Raw genomic sequence first — 17,071 nt, 5'->3', positions numbered from 1 at the left:
GACAGCTCAGCCCCTCTCTTCACCCGAGTGTCCAAGACATACGGCCGGAGGTCAGATGACACGACTACAAAGTCGATCATTGACCTCCGTCCTAGGGTGTCCTGGTGCCACGTGCACTTATGGACACCCTTATGCTCGAACATGGTGTTTGTTATGGACAGACTGTGACTAGCACAGAAGTCCAATAACAAAACACCGCTCGGGTTCAGATCGGGGAGGCCGTTCCTCCCAATCACACCTCTCCAGGTAACACTGTCGCTGCCCACGTGAGCGTTGAAGTCTCCCAACAGAACGATGGAGTCCCCAGTTGGGGCACTTTCCAGCACCCCTCCCAGGGCCTCCAGGAAGGCCGGGTACTCTGCACTGCCGTTTGGCCCGTAGGCCGAAACGACAGTGAGAGACCTATCCCCGACCCGTAGGCGCAGGGAAGCGACCCTCTCGTTATGCGGGGAGAACTCCAACACATGGCGGCTGAGCTGGGGGGCTATGAGCAAGCCCACACCAGCTCGCCGCCTCTCACCATGGGCAACTCCAGAGTGGAAGAGAGTCCAACCCCTCTCAAGGAGTTGGGTTCCAGAGCCCAGGCTGTGCGTGGAGGTGAGCCCGACTATCTCTAGTCGATACCTCTCAGCCTCCCGCACAAGCTCAGGCTCTTTCCCCCTCAGCGAGGTGACATTCCATGTCCCTAAAGCCAGAGTCGTCATCCGGGGATTGGGTCGCCGGGGCCCCCGCCCACGGCTGCCACCCATATCACACGGCACCTGCCCCTTATGTACCCTCCCGCGGGTGGTGGGCCTACGGGAGGGCGGGCCCATGTCGCTCGTTCGGGCTGCGCCCAGCCGGGTCCCGTGGGCCAAGACCCGGCCACCAGACGCTCGCCTGCGAGCCCCGACCCCAGGCCTGGCTCCAGGGTGGGGCCCCGGTAACGCCAGTCCGGGCGACGTACACGTCCTTGCTGTTACTTTTTTCATAAGGGGCTTTGAACCGCTCTTTGTCTGACCCGTCACCTAGGACCTGTTTGCCTTGGGAGACCCTACCAGGGGCATTAAGCCCCGGACAACATAGCTCCTAGGATCATTCGGGTACTCAAACCCCTCCACCACGGTAAGGTGGCGGTTCAAGGAGGAGGTCACATCAATTAGTCAAAGTTAAATTCAAATGATGGCATTGTTTTAATGATAGTCAGTAAAAATGTGTTGACATGCTCAAACTTTTTTCATGGGGTCTATAGCTATTTGAATTTCTGTGTGAATTAGCGAGGAAAACCAGGAAGCAGACAGACCAAATCGACATACGATCCAGCCTCTAAAACTTAGAGGATAAACCGGAGGTGAAGGTGAAAATAAACAGTAGAGGTGAGACAATTATCCCTCATCCCAGGGCAAAATCCGCTCTATTAGCCTACTGCTCTTAAAATGTCCATTATGTATCAAATTTAAGTGACGTGCAGTAACCTATATAATATCCCAATAGTATTATATAATAATATAATAATAATAATATAATAGTAATAGGATTCAAGCTCTGTTGTCTTAACAATTATGATTTGGCATGTCAATCCAGTGAAGTCATTGTCTTACAGGTAAGACCACATGATGTCACCTCACAGGAGAAAAAGTAGAAAGGTTGCTCAGCGCAACTGAACGCAAATGGGGGGTAGAGGTCTGCACTCAAAGGTAAAGCCTTTTTCAGTGTGTGTTTGTGTCAGCATGGAAAACATCTCTGAAGTGACGTCTTTACTTCTGTCTGATTACTATGGCATGGAGGCGATGATGCCAGCTTACTTCAGCATGTTCCTGATCATATATGTGGCTATTGTTGTTGAAAATGTGGCTTTAATCTGGGTGATCTATTGTGAAAAAACCTTGCATGAGCCAATGTATTTATTGCTGTGTAACCTGGCTGTGAATGGTTTGTTTGGAAGCACAACCTTGCTGCCAGCTGTCCTGGCCAAGCTGCTGACCCACTCGTATGAGATATCTCTGCCGCTGTGTCAGACACAGATCTATGCTATACACACATTTGCCATCACTGAATTCACAATTCTAGCTGTGATGAGTTATGACAGATATTTGGCCATTTGCTACCCCTTGCTATATCATACAATCATGTTGCAGAGACTCGTCAAACTCATTGTCTTCATGTGGCTTTACCCTATGGTGGCATTTTTATTTGTTTTAATTTTCACTCTTCAGCTGAGATTTTGTGAGAGGACCGTGGAAAAGGTGTACTGTATGAATTACTTGCTGGTGAAACTTGCTTGTACAGATACATCCATTGTGAACATAGTTGGTTTACTCTCTGTAGTTTTATACACAATTCCACAGCTTATCATGATCTTTTATTCATATATACACATCCTGAGGATATGTTACTTGTCATTAAGCAAATCCAGGTTCAAAGCCCTCCGAACGTGCACCCCCCATTTATTATCCATAGTCATCTACTCTATCGGGTGCTTTTTTGAAATAGCACAAAGTCGGTTCAATATTAGCCACCTGCCTTATGAAGCCAAGTTGTTTTTTTCTGTGTACTTTTTTATATTCCCATCCATCCTTAATCCAGTAATCTATGGTTTGGGTATCAAAGTGATAAGAGCACAACTGTTCAGGCTTTTCAGCAGAGAAAATAGGCAAGTGCAAATGTTGTAGCCCCAGAGGGCTGCTGCACTGAAACAGTGTCCTGCATAGTGCTGAAGACTGTTGCCTCAGAAAACAAACAAACAAAAAAAACAACGGTCCTGTCTCCTGTCCCTCTGAGTTTAATCACATTTGCTGTCTCACTACTCAAACAAGATCAAACCAGCCAATGTGCAGACAAATGTATGGAGTGTTGAATTCATGTCATACCAAGTGATGCTCCAGGAGTTTTAGGAGACTGGAGCTCAGGTTACTGAGTTTCTGTCAGTTTTTTCCTTGAATCTTGGATTGTAATGCAGGAATGTTATAAAGTGTTGCCTTCATTACCTTTGTTTTGCTGGAGTACACATACCACTGGAATAATAATAATATGGAGTGAAATTACTGCCAAAACTCCACAAACACACAAAGCACTCAGTGTGGTTTGCAAAACATAATTCACAAACTAGGCTAATGCATATTAGATATTAGAAAGATTAGATATTAGATATTAGATTAGATATATAGCCTAACATATAATAATAATAAATAACACACACACACACACTGCATTACAACCTCCACTGTTTGTGCATATCCTGGTTCAGTTGCAAATAAATTCAAAGTTTAATACTAATGGTTATCACATTTTGGATTTGTTTTAGACTTTCGATCAGAAATTATTTGTCTACTGTAAGTTTTCTTCAGGGTTAATAGGCTACTCCTTTTACCCCCCTGTTCAATTAGTAGGAAGGAGTCAGATTTTAATTTGACTGAAAGCTATATTAGTAACCCGAGTGTGAGATTATGTTGTGTAACTTTGTGTGTCATTTGCTGAAATTAATAAATGATCTGTTTCCAGGTAATTTAAAACATTTGATGGGGTTTTCTTCATATGAACCAAACCATGTGTGTGTGTGTGTGTGTGTGTGTGTGTGTGTGTGTGTGTGTGTGTGTGTGTGTGTGTGTGTGTGTGTGTGTGTGTGTGTGTTGTGTGTGTGTGTGTGTGTGTGTGTGTGTGTGTGTGTGTGTGTGTGTGAAAAATAACAATAAATATTTCATGGGGAAACAGATAAATTAAGATGGTCAATAACAGTAGACTGTATATTGGCCTTTTTTGTTACATCACATAATCAGATTTCACTCTACACTGTTCTGTGGCTTTTAATTAGTCTGTTTAAAGCAGATATCAGTGGAATGTTTTTGTTAATATAAGTCCTAAATAGTCCTATTTTCCGTCAGCAATCACTTACATGAAGTATTTCAGCCTAAACACGAGTCTCTCCGTCACTCTGCTCTGCTGTAACCCGAGGAGAAAATTTTCCTTGTGGGATACAAGTGTTATCCAATGAGGAGAGAGAACGGCATGAAGGGCTGTCTGTGCAGCCAAGGGATGCGCGTGAATGTGGTGACGTAGCACGAGGACCAATTGATGCCTGACAAGGGCGGGGGCTGCTAACTCATGGTGCGTTCAAAGAAACTCGTACTTTGTGTTTTTCCTTCCTGTGAAGTCATACCAGTTCGATCTGGTACGAGTTCACGGGTCGGAAGTTACGAGTGGCCGTTATAGGGAACTTTCACAGACAACAGGATGGTAAAAACACGAGCTACGGGTTACCTGGAACGCTACCAAGTCGTAGTTGTGACTTGAAGCTGTAACTTACGGTTTCAAAAGCCTGCCTTGAACGCAGCATTAGCCGAAACGGCCGTGAAGCTGATATCTGCTTTAAGTGTTACTTACTTATTGTGGTACAGAGACGCACCATCCCCCCCTGGTGACAGTGAGAGGGAGAAACTGCCAGGTAGAGGTAGAGTCATAACCTGGCTCTGTCTCAATTAAAGCAGTGACTTGTCCCATTTTTCCCATTAAACTTGGCACAGAGCCGGCTACACACGTGCTTTTAGTGGTCCACAGGAGGTCCAGTTGGGATGTGCCCCCCCTCTGAGAAGTGTCATAAACTCTTTGTCTTGCTGGGAGAAATTGGGACCTAATCACTTCAACAGCAGATGTAGTCCCAGCAGGAAGTCAGGGGGGCCATGCTCTGAGTCTCTGCCCGTACAGAGTGGGAATACGACGGGTCAGAGCTACAGGTGGCCCCCCTACCCTGGACTGGACCTCCTGTGGACACACCACAGAGTAAATTTCTAATATTAACCATGATGCCAGATGCAAAAACATCATGAAGACGTGTTTCATTTGGGCATTAATCATATTAGACGATGATATTTAAGTTTAACATCACAGATGGTCTCCTGTAACTCTATAAATGGTCTGCAAGGGATGGCGATGTCTTGTCACTGCTGAATGGGAATATGTAATGAGAAAGACAATTCACCAGGGGGAACAGAAAAACAGTTTCTTAGCAACAACACAGACTCTTAAAAGCTCTTACAGCTCTGGATTTTTTTTTTCTTCTTTTTTTGATAGAATCACTTGGTAAAGAGCTTGAAGAGGTCAAATGACAAATCATTATTTTCTGGGTGCAGCACTTTCAAGAGTATTATCAACAACATTAAATATCAAATGCTGTAAATGCATCACAAACATCGTGATCTTGAAGAGTATTAATCAGAATCTCACCATCATTTTCTGGACTCAAAATGACCACCAATATTATGGCGAAAGCATTCAAACACCTTATTTTCTGCCTTTGGAGATATGTGTGATATGAGTCATGTAAAAAAAACAAAAAAAAACAGTGACATCTGCAGTAGGGTTTGCTGTCAACAGTTGACTAGTCTTTGAAGACTGTCTGTGTAGCTGTGGCTTTGCTGCAGTGGAGGATGAGACTGTGAAAAGGCTTCATTGCCCTCTTGTGGCCAAAAGATGACATTCATCCAGCTTTGTTGCATCACATTTTCCATGCCTCTCAACATTGTGTGCTGTGTGTCCCCTATGCGTCATATAGCCTAGATGATATGACAGGCAGGTAGGCAGTGTGTTCAGCCAAAGGGAACTACTGGGGCTGGGAAGCAGGGCAGGTATCTGACACAGGGACCAGGGGGAAGAACCAGGTTCAACAAACAGGTGAACCTCAGAAAATGCTCTCTAAAGAACAAACATAAACATACAGAAATGTCCGTGGTCCAGATGAATGCATCTTTGCAAGTGGAAAGTCTCTTAGCAACACTGTTAAAGGGATATTCCGGCGTAAGCTTAACCAAAGACGGTTTATAGAGTATCAAATTTGGTTTAACCCATGGTCCAACGCACCGTGAGACCGAGTTAGACGCCCCCTCGAGAGATGAAGTCTGCTGACCGCTAGCTTCTCTAGTTGTAGCAACTTTAGCGTTGACCGCACCACAACAAACAGTGCAGTATATTGATCTACGCGCAACCGATCAAAAAAGCCACTTATAGCCCCAAATAATGCTCAGAACAGCACCATACTTCATCAACAGTACAAACAGGGTTCCAGCACATAATACGAGGCGTCAAACATCTGTTAGCTTAGCCTGGTTTCTATTGAAAGAAACAAAACAACTCACCCACTCTCCTCCAGTTATACACTATGCAGCAACTTTCCGCGTCCAGCAGCGTCCAGGCACCGACAACACACGTCCGAGGCCGACTGGCAGCACAAACAACTGGCTTCAGAGGCCACTGGCAGGCAGTGACCACCACACTGACCACTTGATTCCCCCAGGTCCAGCACATAGACTCCACCACAGCTGTCCCTCTTTCACTTTCTCCTCCATTTCCAGCACATAGACTCCACCACAGCTGTCCCTCTTTCACTTTTCTCCTCCATTTCCTTCAGCTTGTCTTCAGTAAACGAGTGCTTTTTTCAGTCTCAAACGATAGGGGCGCCCATCGAAATGAAAACAGTCGTGGTTGTTCTCAAACTGCATAAACTCAGCCGTGTTGTCCCTTCTGTGATGTCTGAAGATAGTTACTGCCATGGTTACAGGTAGTCCGCTGGCGTGGAGGCGATTACGTTACGAGTGAAGTAGAGTCCCGAAGCTCAAGGATGAAAAAATGTGTGTGTTACTCCATACAATGCATCCAAAGTTCCTATATCTTGCCTATCAGTTTATAAAATGAGTGTTAACAGGGAAATGAACGGAATTGGGCAGTAACTAACTTTAGGTATTTGCGGGAGAAAATCACGTAAACAAGCGCGAGATTAGACGCGACGTCACGCGCGAGATCAGGACGACGTTCGTTGCCGGAAGAGACAACATAGTGAAGCAGACATCACATATGGGTTAAATTTACGCCGGAATATCCCTTTAATCTAACTAACCAACTAATCAAAGTGAGAAGTTAAATCATCAATGTTAGGAGGATGCCGTCAAGGTCATTTTTGAATTCCTTGGGCAGCATCTCAAGCTCAGGAGAACTAGGTCTCTTGTTGATTTGGGAGTTCCCAACAGAAGATGAACTCTTATTGAATGTCTTGACTTGATGCCACCATTTCTTAGGTCTCTTCTTGCCACAGAGGGTTAATTTACATGGGTTTGCTGGATTTGGATCTTGGACACACTACTTCCTGTCGAGAACATGAAAGGTGTATATTTTTGTGGTAGCCTATTCTCAGCAAGGGTTTGGCTATTTTAATTTCATTTGACCTTTATCTTCTCACAGGTACCAGGCATGCTTATGGATTAGATTCAGAAAATATGCTTATTGACATTTAATACTAAGAGTTAGATATGAAGATTGACAGCACTCTTACGTGTGTCTGTTAAATGTCAAGCTAATCTTAGTTTTGCATCAGGACTAGAAATAGAAGTCTGGCTCTGCCCAAAAGTTATAGGTGCTTCAACACACATTATCAGTGTACATTACATTGGTGTTTTAACAGGAGCTTACATCTATTTCTTGGCAGGACACAGTGACTTCCCAGGGTCCTGTCACTGTGCGGTTGCCAGATATCTACTGGAGACTCCTGGCCAGGAAATAGTCCAACTGTACACCCACTGCAAAACTACAACTTGTCATCTTTCAATTTCAAAGTAAAATAAAAAATGACTGTGGTTGTGATTTACTATTCAGAAGTAAGAGCAGTGGCCATGTTCTCATCTAACACACGGCAAATAAGCATTCTGCACATAATGAACTATATTTTGAAAAGGTTCAAGGGAACTTGAAGATATTCCCCTCTCATCATTTCAAACATATCCAATATTAAAGAATAACACCATCACATAAACAGATGATTTTTTTCATGCATTGATTTGTTATTGAAGGGACAGTTTTCACATCAAATCTTCCAGTGCCGGTGCCAGCTTGTTTCCAGCTTATCTCAATGCAGCGTTCACTCAGGTCCTTTGTCTGCACTCAAGTGAAACAGACATTACAAAGCTGAAGTGATCAAACACACACAGAGATGTTGCAGTCTGACATTTTATATGTGGATCAGGATATTCTTTCTATGAATTGTCTGTGATGCATCTTTGATGCATTTTTATATGAAAAAAAAAAAACACAACATGGACACAATAATATATTCATTTTACCAATCCTAGCAAAGGTGATGGAAAACATCTTCATGACTGGACTCCTGCTGCTCCTAACTGCCTCTCTTGTTTTATGTTGGAAACATGAGATTCTCCTTTGTTGTGTATGTATTCTGCAGGTAGGGCACCACTTTCCTTTGTTGATCTCCCTTGGTGCAATTCTGTTAATTATACCTGACTATATCCTATAAGAAGGCCCTGGGCTTTGTATATCATCAGAACTGTGTATTTCATGTTTGCATATTATTATCATCCTCAGTCAACCTTTGTTGTGCTGCCTGGAGAAATGTCTAAAAATAGTTCTTTAAATGTGATAATGAGGAAAGAAAACATTTTACGATGGGTCTCGTGTGTGCCTGTGCCGTACTTTATTTAATAAAAAAGTAATGTAGCTACAATGTGGCACACCTCAGGAATGTCAGTCAATTTCAAATGGCATGGTAATGTATTTAGTTATACAAAGCATGCTTGTACATTAAACACTTAATAAATACAATTTCTCCTCTTTTTGTTGTGAACACTTAAAAAATTAATTTTTCTGGGGTAAATTGTACAATAAGTCTTAAAAACACAACGTGGTCGAGGGGTGGACACCAGTATTCTCCGGAAACAAACACTTGGGAATACAAAACTGTTTTACAAACAATCAGGTAGACAGCATGCATACAAAAATAGACAACTATTCTGATCATTCCTTTAAAGTAATTTACAATACTAGATCATTATTGCCAAGCGTTATATTTTTGTGCTCCTGTTTTGAGGAATTGCTTGCTTTCTGTATCTTCCCTCATCTCTCTTGGAAAAGTACAATGTACATTCACAATCACTGAGGCACAGCACTTGATTTACAATTTGTATACTGTAAGTACCCCAAAACATTGTTGTTGTAGTAGTGTAATGTTAAATATATAATATATATATATGTTTAACACCCTGTACACTCATAAAACAAACATACCCATTGATCATACACACATGCATAACAAAATGTTGTGTACATCCAAAATAGCTTTGCTTTGAATTTCCCCATCAAACCAGCATGATGTTTTGAACGACTCACCAGAAGCGAAGGGGGGCGGCCATGCATGTTAGCGACGAATTAAAAAGCTTCCCATCAAGTCTTTGACACAAAGTGCTTATTTGCTGGTCAGATACCCTGTTACTCTACAAGTTACGTCTCCCTTTGCCTTTTCAGAGAGCCGCCATCTTTAGGAGCGAGAGAGAGAGAGAGAGAGAGAGATCACCATGTCTTTGTCCTCCTTTGAGTGACGCTGAACGAGCAGTAGAAAGAGAGGAGGATGGACAGCAGGGAAATGGTGGTGTTTGGTGCCTTATGTCTCCAGCAGGGGGGATGCCAGCTGTGTGAGGCACAGTCAGAGGCGATGCAGTCAAGGTTTTATCAACACACTAATCCTCCAAGGCCTACCCTAAAAAACCCAGAGACCGGTTTGTGTCTTGAAGAGGGACATTCTGCAAAGACATGAAAGCATGAATGAGTAACTGGCAAATACGACGCACATAGGGAGGGAAAAAAAAGCTCGAATCATTGTTGTTCTTTTACCTTCAATGAGCTGTGGAGGACCCTGAGGCGATGGAGTTTGTCATTTAGCAGGGGGTCATTAACTCGACGGACGAATGAGCGCTTATACTCCAGGCGGCCGGCTGATCTGTGGTCTGACGATGTGGACAGACTCGTCTGCTCCAGAGCCCGGTACAGATCCCCCAGAGAGTCGGCCTGCATCCTGCAGTCTCGTCCATGGCCTGGCAAAAGACGGACACAACGCAATGATTGACAAGATTTTACAGTAAACTGAAGGATGAGGATTTTGTTTGTTTGTTTGTTTTTTAAACAGAGAAATACTGGAGGATTATGTTACAGTGCTTAAACTTTTCCAAATGTATGAAAATAAAAAATTGAAATATGCCATTGATTAAAATGTTCAAACATGTCGCTTTGACACATAGCTCAGGTGTTTCTCAATTGTTTTTGATCAACTTTGGGATGTTTCTGCACCTTGACTGAAGCCTACAGTACCTTTGGTGAGCTCAGATGACTGGACACAGACCTGGTTATATGCGGTCTCACGGCCCAGTGAGTGTACAGTATATCAGAGCAATAAAAGCCATGAGGAGGAAGCAACTGCCTGAGAGCACAGAGACAGGATTGTGTCCAGGCACTAAAAAGAGGCCATAAAAAAAAATTCTGTTGTACTGAAGGTTCCCAAGAGCACAGTGGCCTCCATATTTCTTAAAGGGAAGAAGTTTGGAACAACCAGGACTCTTTCTGGCCAGACTAAAGCCCCTTTACATGAAAGTTTGCAAAAAAAAAAAAAAAAAAAGAACAAGAAAACATTTGAAGGACTCGCACTGTGAGAAACTGTTTGACCTCATTTCTAATTGTCATGTTTTGCAGAAACCAGACCTGACACCCGTTGTGAAATTTTCTCCCATCTCCACAAACACACTGTTAAATCTAAAATAAATACATAAACAATACATCTAAGTATTTATTTTACACTTTTCTGTTATTCTTAGTCTTAGTCCCTTCTTTATGTGATTTTCTTTAGGATGACCAATGAGGGAAAAACACTCATCTCATATCGTTGTATTGCGTAAACTACCAGGTCCCCTTTGTCTCCAGTTTTCCTACACTGCCCTCTGTTGCCATGATACTAACATTACACTAGAGCTCTGAATCTGATAGTCGTCACATTATTTTGTGTTTTAGAGGCAGCGTCGCATGCTCTGAAGCTTTGGGGCTGTGCTTTGAAAAGTATCATGTTTTAGTTGCCGCCTGTTTTGTGTTTCTCTCTCGTCTTTACAGGCAGTGGTGGAGAGAATGAACGGTGGAGCAGTGGATAAATGAGGACAAGGAGAGAGGACCCTTGGGCATGTTTCTTTATTCTGTTCCGAATTCAACATTAACACGGGCTGAAAGGATTGCTCCTCGCTTCACCATCCAATCCGTGCCAAGAGGCACAATAACATCTCGATCGGGCAAGAGAGAGAGAGAGAAAGAAAGAGAGAGAGCCCAAGTGTGTGTGTGTGTGTGTGTGTGAGAGAGAGAGAGAGAGAGAGAGAGAGAGAGAGAGAGAGAGAGAGAGAGACGACTGCCAAGATAAATCAGAATCAAATAAGACACTAAATTTCCTCTCACTTAGTCAAGTGCCCTGGAGGTCTTCGAGGGGCGGCAAATGGGCTGGCTTCAAATCCAATCCAATAAAGCAATAATAGGCAGTATTCAACCTCTGACATTTGCTGGCTCTGGCTGCCTGTTAGCAGCTTTAATAAAATAAGTGACGACAAATAAGTGCCCTTGCTCAGCACTATGCAGATGAAAAGACTGACCTACAAATACCAGCCAGCAGAAGAGGTCCTTACATCGGGACCAGTCGGGGCGAGCACAGCGTGTCACACCTTGACCTTCTCTGATGCTCTACAACCGGATTAGCCGATCATCAACGCCACCCGTCATGTTTCAGGTGTGCTCATTTGAACTTGTTTTATACACAATGTTGTTTGACACTGGCTGGCAAACTACAGGATTTAGTGATCCTGGGATTCTAGCAGTTCCTCCAGTACTTTTAGCGATCTATTTTGACTTCCTGCTAATTAATTTTCACGCACTCTCAATCACAGCATGCTGTGTTAAGGTGCTACATGTGACACAGATTGGTGGAGAGCATGTTTTGTGCAGGTACTTTGTATTAAATATCAGGCAAATCACAATTTCTAGTTCTTTCAACTAGGATTAGCACATTTCTCACCTTACAATATGTGTAATGTAAAGTTGCAACTAAAAAAACACATTCATAGTTTTTCTGTTGGTTATTCTTTCATGTAATGGACATGTCCTGTTGTTACGTAAGTAGTCTTTTTTGATGGATGACCTAACTGACTGAAATAATTTTCTGTTGATCAGCTTTTTTGACTTTAGTATTATCCAATATATTCTCAAACTTAAAATTCTAAATGCTTGACTGCTTGTGCTACATGTAAGTCTGACCTGGGTCTCTGGGCTGGTCCAGCTGGTAGTGCTGGGTCTCCCTAGGATCCAGTGCAGCGGCGGTGGCGGCCAGGATGGCGTGGAGCCCGCTGTCCCTGGGTAGCGTGAAGCTGCGGGGTTTCCCTCCCGCCTCTGAATCGATACTGGCTCTGAGGGGCAGAGGCAGGGCTCGGTACTGTTCCTGCAGCAGGCTGCGCGGGGCAGGCAGGGTGGACTGCCTGCGGTACTCCATCGCCAGTTGGTCTCTGTCCTCGGGGAGCATGGGCTCCTCCATGGGAAACGTCTGGAGGTAGTGCATCCTGGTGCTGCTCTCCATCTGCTCCTGCCAGGAGTTTCGATGGCTGCTGCTCGTCTTCTGCCCGGGGGAGACGCTGTGGTTGCTTCCTTCCTGAGGCTCAGAGTGGAACTCCTCATGGGAGGAACGGGACTGGAACGTGTCGGAGGAGGAGAGATGGCCGCGTTTTGGTTCCAGGTATGGACTCACCTACAGACAAAGAGACAGCAGGTAAAGAGAGACGTCTGCTATAGCTATATGGTGATGCCTGCTGGATCTGGGCTGATAGACTGAAGCTTCAGCCTACACCTTTTTGGTCAAGGTACATTTAGTCTTGTTTTGTTTTGGATTTCTACTTTAAAGCCCCTGTACAGACTTTTCATTTAGTGTTGATTTTGGCGGCCCCTGTGGACGAAAGTGGTGGTGTTTTGCCGGAATGAAGACTGCATTTCCCACTGTCATGAAGACGTTTGTCTGGCCAGCGCGTGTAGATTTGTTTTGGAAACGTCGGAAAGAAGACGGGACTCGCTTTTTTTTTTTTTTTTTTAGCAGCGTAATGTATCTATACGTATCGTTTCGTCAGTGGTCCGACCCGACCATGCCTTCCAGAGGTATAGAATTAGACTACTTAGAAATAGCGTATCTTCACACTGATGGGCTCATTTGCTGTTGTAGGTAACAGAGACACATCAGCAGAAACCAGAGACTTTTGCGTATCCAGTTAAAAGCTCCATACAGGGGCTTTAAGGAAAAAAAAATATGAATTATTGTTTGTTGTTCATTTATTTTTATATCATATGTGTGTATATACTATTGTTTATTTGATTCTAGAAGACCGAAATAAACGCACTTTAACTGAACCAAACTAGACTCAACTCACCGAGGATGCTCTGGGATAGGTGTCGTACGGCGGTGGTGGACTGTCCTGTTTTGGCATCGGGGGCATCTCCATGTCCTCATGATCACTCTCACTCCAGTAATCTGTCATGAACCAACAGATTGTGTCACGTTTTATTTCTATAACAGAGCCAGGTTGAATAAATACATTAAAAAAAGACCCTGGTACAAATCATAAAATTTTTGGTTGAAATTGATAATGAGCTGCTGTGTCAAGGCCCCGCCCGGGATGGATGCTCCGAAAGCGGCAGCTGCAGTGTTGGTGTAGCGTAGGTGTGATGCAGATAAGACCAGGTCTGAGTACTTTTGAGGGTGAGGATGAATCTAGAAGATGCAAGAACTTCCTGCTAAGTCTCCTGGAGGTGTTGAGAGACTGATTTAGCAACATGTCAGTGATGGAAGAAGCCCCCTCTTCTTAAAACCGGTGACAAACCTGCTCTCAGCCACCCACCTCGGCTTGGTTTCTACATAGGCTTCTCTAAATAGCCCAGGGGTATGAGGAGGGAGTTTATTTCCTGTCCACATGTAAGAAACCAAAGAACAGCATATAAAAAAAATAAAAAAAGTACACCCTGTGCCCTTAAAATTAGCATTTCTATACCAGCACAAAGGAGAGAAGCTTGAGTCAGAAGTGAAATGTGAAACTGCAGCGAGGTGTTAAAGCCTCTGCTGATGATCTAAGAATAAGATCTATTTATTGAGTTCTCTACGTGAGGTCTTGTATCTTGTTCACGACTTTATTTCACAAAATTACACAAAACGAACAGTTCAAGCAACTCGCTTTCGTATTTATTTTCCTTATTACCTCTAATCTTTGACAGTCAAAAACTAGCCAAGAAAAAGTACACAAGAAGCAGCTGAAACACATACACACTTAATATGCTTAAATGTGAACAGACCTGGTATGATGCAAAATATCCATTGCAATGACATTCATGTATCAGTCTTTATATAAGAGGCAGCGTTTTCTATAGATGCCATAAACGGTAAAATGTACCAGGATTGGCAGATTCATTCTGTTGGTTGAGGGTTTACATCATGTAGCTTTGAGCTTTGTGTTTGCAGCGGGTATGAAATGGAACTGAAGGTGCAGATACGCTGTGATGGAAAAACGACTGCGAACCTGTGAAAGTGAATTAAAACGTCACCAAAAGAAACACGCGTACATCCGTCACTACTTATTTATACGCGATCCCTCAATCTATAGGCAACGGCTCAATGTCTCACTGCTCAACCTCAACAGTTTTATGTAACTTTTACGTAAGACTGTAACCGACCAAGAATCTTTTGCAGCTCTGCGAACAGAGTCTGTGACTAATCTCACCTTGTTCCTGGCGAATTTTCTCCTGCTCGGAGTAGCCAGCCACTGCCATACTGAGACGACTCAGCCACCTGTGTGGGAGAATGACGCACAACAGTTTCACATCAAATAAAACATCCAGTTCTTGTGTGTGTGTGTGTGTGTGTGTGTGTGTGTGTGTGTGTGTGTGTGTGTGTGTGTGTGTGTGTGTTTGTGTGTGTGTCTCCTTTTTTGACCAATAACCTTACAAATCTGCTCTGTGTCAAGTTGGACAGTCCCACGAGGGGGTTTAAATGTGGCTGCAGATGTGAGAGGGTTTACAGTGTGACTATCACAGCCTCATTAACTCACCGGGACATGTCGTCTACATTTTCCGCTGCAAAGTAGAAGGTCTTTATCTTCGGATGGCAAGCTTTGAAAGCGCTGAAAGGGAAGCGAGGGTATAGTTAATGAAATGCAGGGACCTATAGCGCACGTTAACATATGAATGCAGACGACTGCCAAGATTAACTGGCACACGATTACACACACACACACACACGCACACACACACACAGTCTAATCCAGAGTGACACAAAACGGCAAGACTTTGCATCATGAGATAAACGGCTCTGTTTATTTTTGGCAAGTTTAAAAACAAGTAAACAACCATAATGATGAAACATAATGCACTCTTTCAAAAACCCTGAATCTATTGGCATTTATACCCAATACTGAACAATAAACCCATTAGTCACCTATTTTTGCCACCAAGTATATTGGATACACTAGCACATGATTAACATTTGCACCATATTACTGAGCCATCCATGTGATTTTCTTCAGATCTAAGCTTCAAACAATTATAATAAAATATACCTTTTATCCTATGGTAACGTATTGAAAGATCTTTTGCTGTTTCCTTAAAAACTTAAAATCTGCTCACTTTAACTCAACCTTGAGCGAGAGAGCAGTTATGCACTATTTTTCCCATGTGGTTCATGCCATCCATCTCTTTCTTAAGTGGCAAAGGGATTCCTGCCAAGTTGTGAATCTTGCACAACATGAACATAAAAAACCCAGCTGTGCAAATGAACTGCTTTTACGGTTGTCTCAGTCAGGTGTCTCACTCTTTAATCACACCATAAACATCCATCCTCCGAATCTCTCTCCATCGCTAAAAAGCATCAATGCATCGATTATAAAACTTATCAATAATAGTGATAATGATAACCCACCCCACCACCTTTCTCCTCCCAGTGTGCAGGTGGTGGAGGCCGACAGCTGGCCCGCCCTCACTCCACTTTTGTTAGACATGTCTTCCTGCTAAAAAGGAGTTTTTCTTCCCCACTGTCACCAAGTGCTCGCTCGCAGTGGGAACTGTTGGGCTTCTCTCTACAATATTATAAGGTCTTGACCTTTCTCTGTAAAGTGCCTGTGCAGCCGCCCCCGTCTTGACACAGCCCTCAGGTCTGACAGGCACAAATGGGTTGGTGTAGAATTGCCTGAAATGTCATTTACAATGACATCTACACACTTCTTGTTACACTGTGTACTGCAGGACAAAGTCACTCTTATACAGCCGCCACCATTTATACTTTGAATGCTGTTTCTTACTGTATATAAGAATAAAAACCTATTATATATATACAGTATATATATAGATATACATATTTCAATTTTTTTTAGATCCTATATATAAAGCCATACTTAAATGCACCTGCTGTCCCCCAGTCTGCTCACTAAAATGTTTTTGTTTGTGAGTCACGCATCCTCTGCTGTAAATTGGCTGTTTTGCATACTCACTCGCCAACGATATTAAATATATCTGCTCTTTTTGTCTGCCAGGAACCAGTTTACACAAGACAACCTCAGCAGCATTGTATCCTCATATCATATGCACCATGAAGTATCTGCTGGTAGCTGTGTGAATTGTATTGTATGTAAGATTTTTGTATTGAGTTTTGTCTAATTTTGAGGCCAAATGAAGAAATAATGCAAATCTATGAAGCTTGATGTTTGGTGTACACAGGTGAAAATCGTTACTCACAACTTCCTCCTGCACTCAGTGGCACGATCGATCTTGAACTCCGGGAGGCTGACGAAGCCCTCCGCCTTCTCGTCCTGCCACAGGACAAAACAGAGTGAGCTCAAAGCACCACATAATGAATAAAATCCAATAAATGCAGTCGAGATGATCTCACTCACCTCCTCATTCATGTACCAGTACAGGCACGTGTCTTTCAGGATGAACCAGTACTTCTTCCACTTCTGCGAAAAATATGTTTTAGCGTCCTTCTTTTTCCACAGCCAGCCCTCGCAGTCGCCCTGACCCAGGTCTCTGCAGGAAATCCGCCGCTTACTGATCGAAGACATGGGGCTTTCAGCTGCAGGTGCCAGCAGGGGGCGGGGCAGAGCAGACAAGGGGGTCAGGAAACACTCCTCATGAAACACCTGCTCATGTTTGAGTTCGAGTCAAACCCCTTAAAGGGATACGCCAACATTTTTTTCGTGTCTTGCCTCACTCCCGAGTC

At 43.4% G+C, this 17,071-nt stretch overlaps 2 protein-coding genes across 2 annotated transcripts in view; one reads left to right on the top strand and one right to left on the bottom strand.

Annotated features, from left to right (window-relative positions):
- Window positions 1–1,709: 1,709 nt before the first annotated feature.
- LOC310997366 (olfactory receptor 52D1-like) lies at window positions 1,710–2,651 on the top strand (the record flags this gene model as incomplete). The annotated part of the gene is made up of 1 exon (XM_083987041.1): window positions 1,710–2,651. The coding sequence occupies one exon, from the start codon at window positions 1,710–1,712 to the stop codon at window positions 2,649–2,651; it is 942 nt and encodes a 313-aa protein (XP_083843167.1).
- A 6,852-nt stretch (window positions 2,652–9,503) lies between these two features.
- Window positions 9,504–17,071, bottom strand: part of LOC310997650 (connector enhancer of kinase suppressor of ras 2-like) — a gene marked incomplete at both ends in the record, with an annotated part of 29,779 nt that continues 22,211 nt past the window's right edge. Inside the window, 8 exons of the mRNA XM_083987429.1 lie at window positions 9,504–9,551; window positions 9,643–9,842; window positions 12,088–12,571; window positions 13,242–13,342; window positions 14,583–14,650; window positions 14,910–14,981; window positions 16,588–16,661; window positions 16,746–16,924. Of these exons, the coding sequence (XP_083843555.1) occupies window positions 9,504–9,551; window positions 9,643–9,842; window positions 12,088–12,571; window positions 13,242–13,342; window positions 14,583–14,650; window positions 14,910–14,981; window positions 16,588–16,661; window positions 16,746–16,924 (1,226 nt within the window). The remainder of the gene's footprint in view (window positions 9,552–9,642; window positions 9,843–12,087; window positions 12,572–13,241; window positions 13,343–14,582; window positions 14,651–14,909; window positions 14,982–16,587; window positions 16,662–16,745; window positions 16,925–17,071) is intronic.

This window comes from Trachurus trachurus, assembly GCF_905171665.1.
Source record: "Trachurus trachurus genome assembly, chromosome: 14".
In the NCBI taxonomy this organism is placed as follows: Eukaryota; Metazoa; Chordata; class Actinopteri; order Carangiformes; family Carangidae; genus Trachurus; species Trachurus trachurus.
Note: the sequence above shows the minus strand (reverse complement) of the source record. Positions and strands in the feature narration are given on the sequence as shown.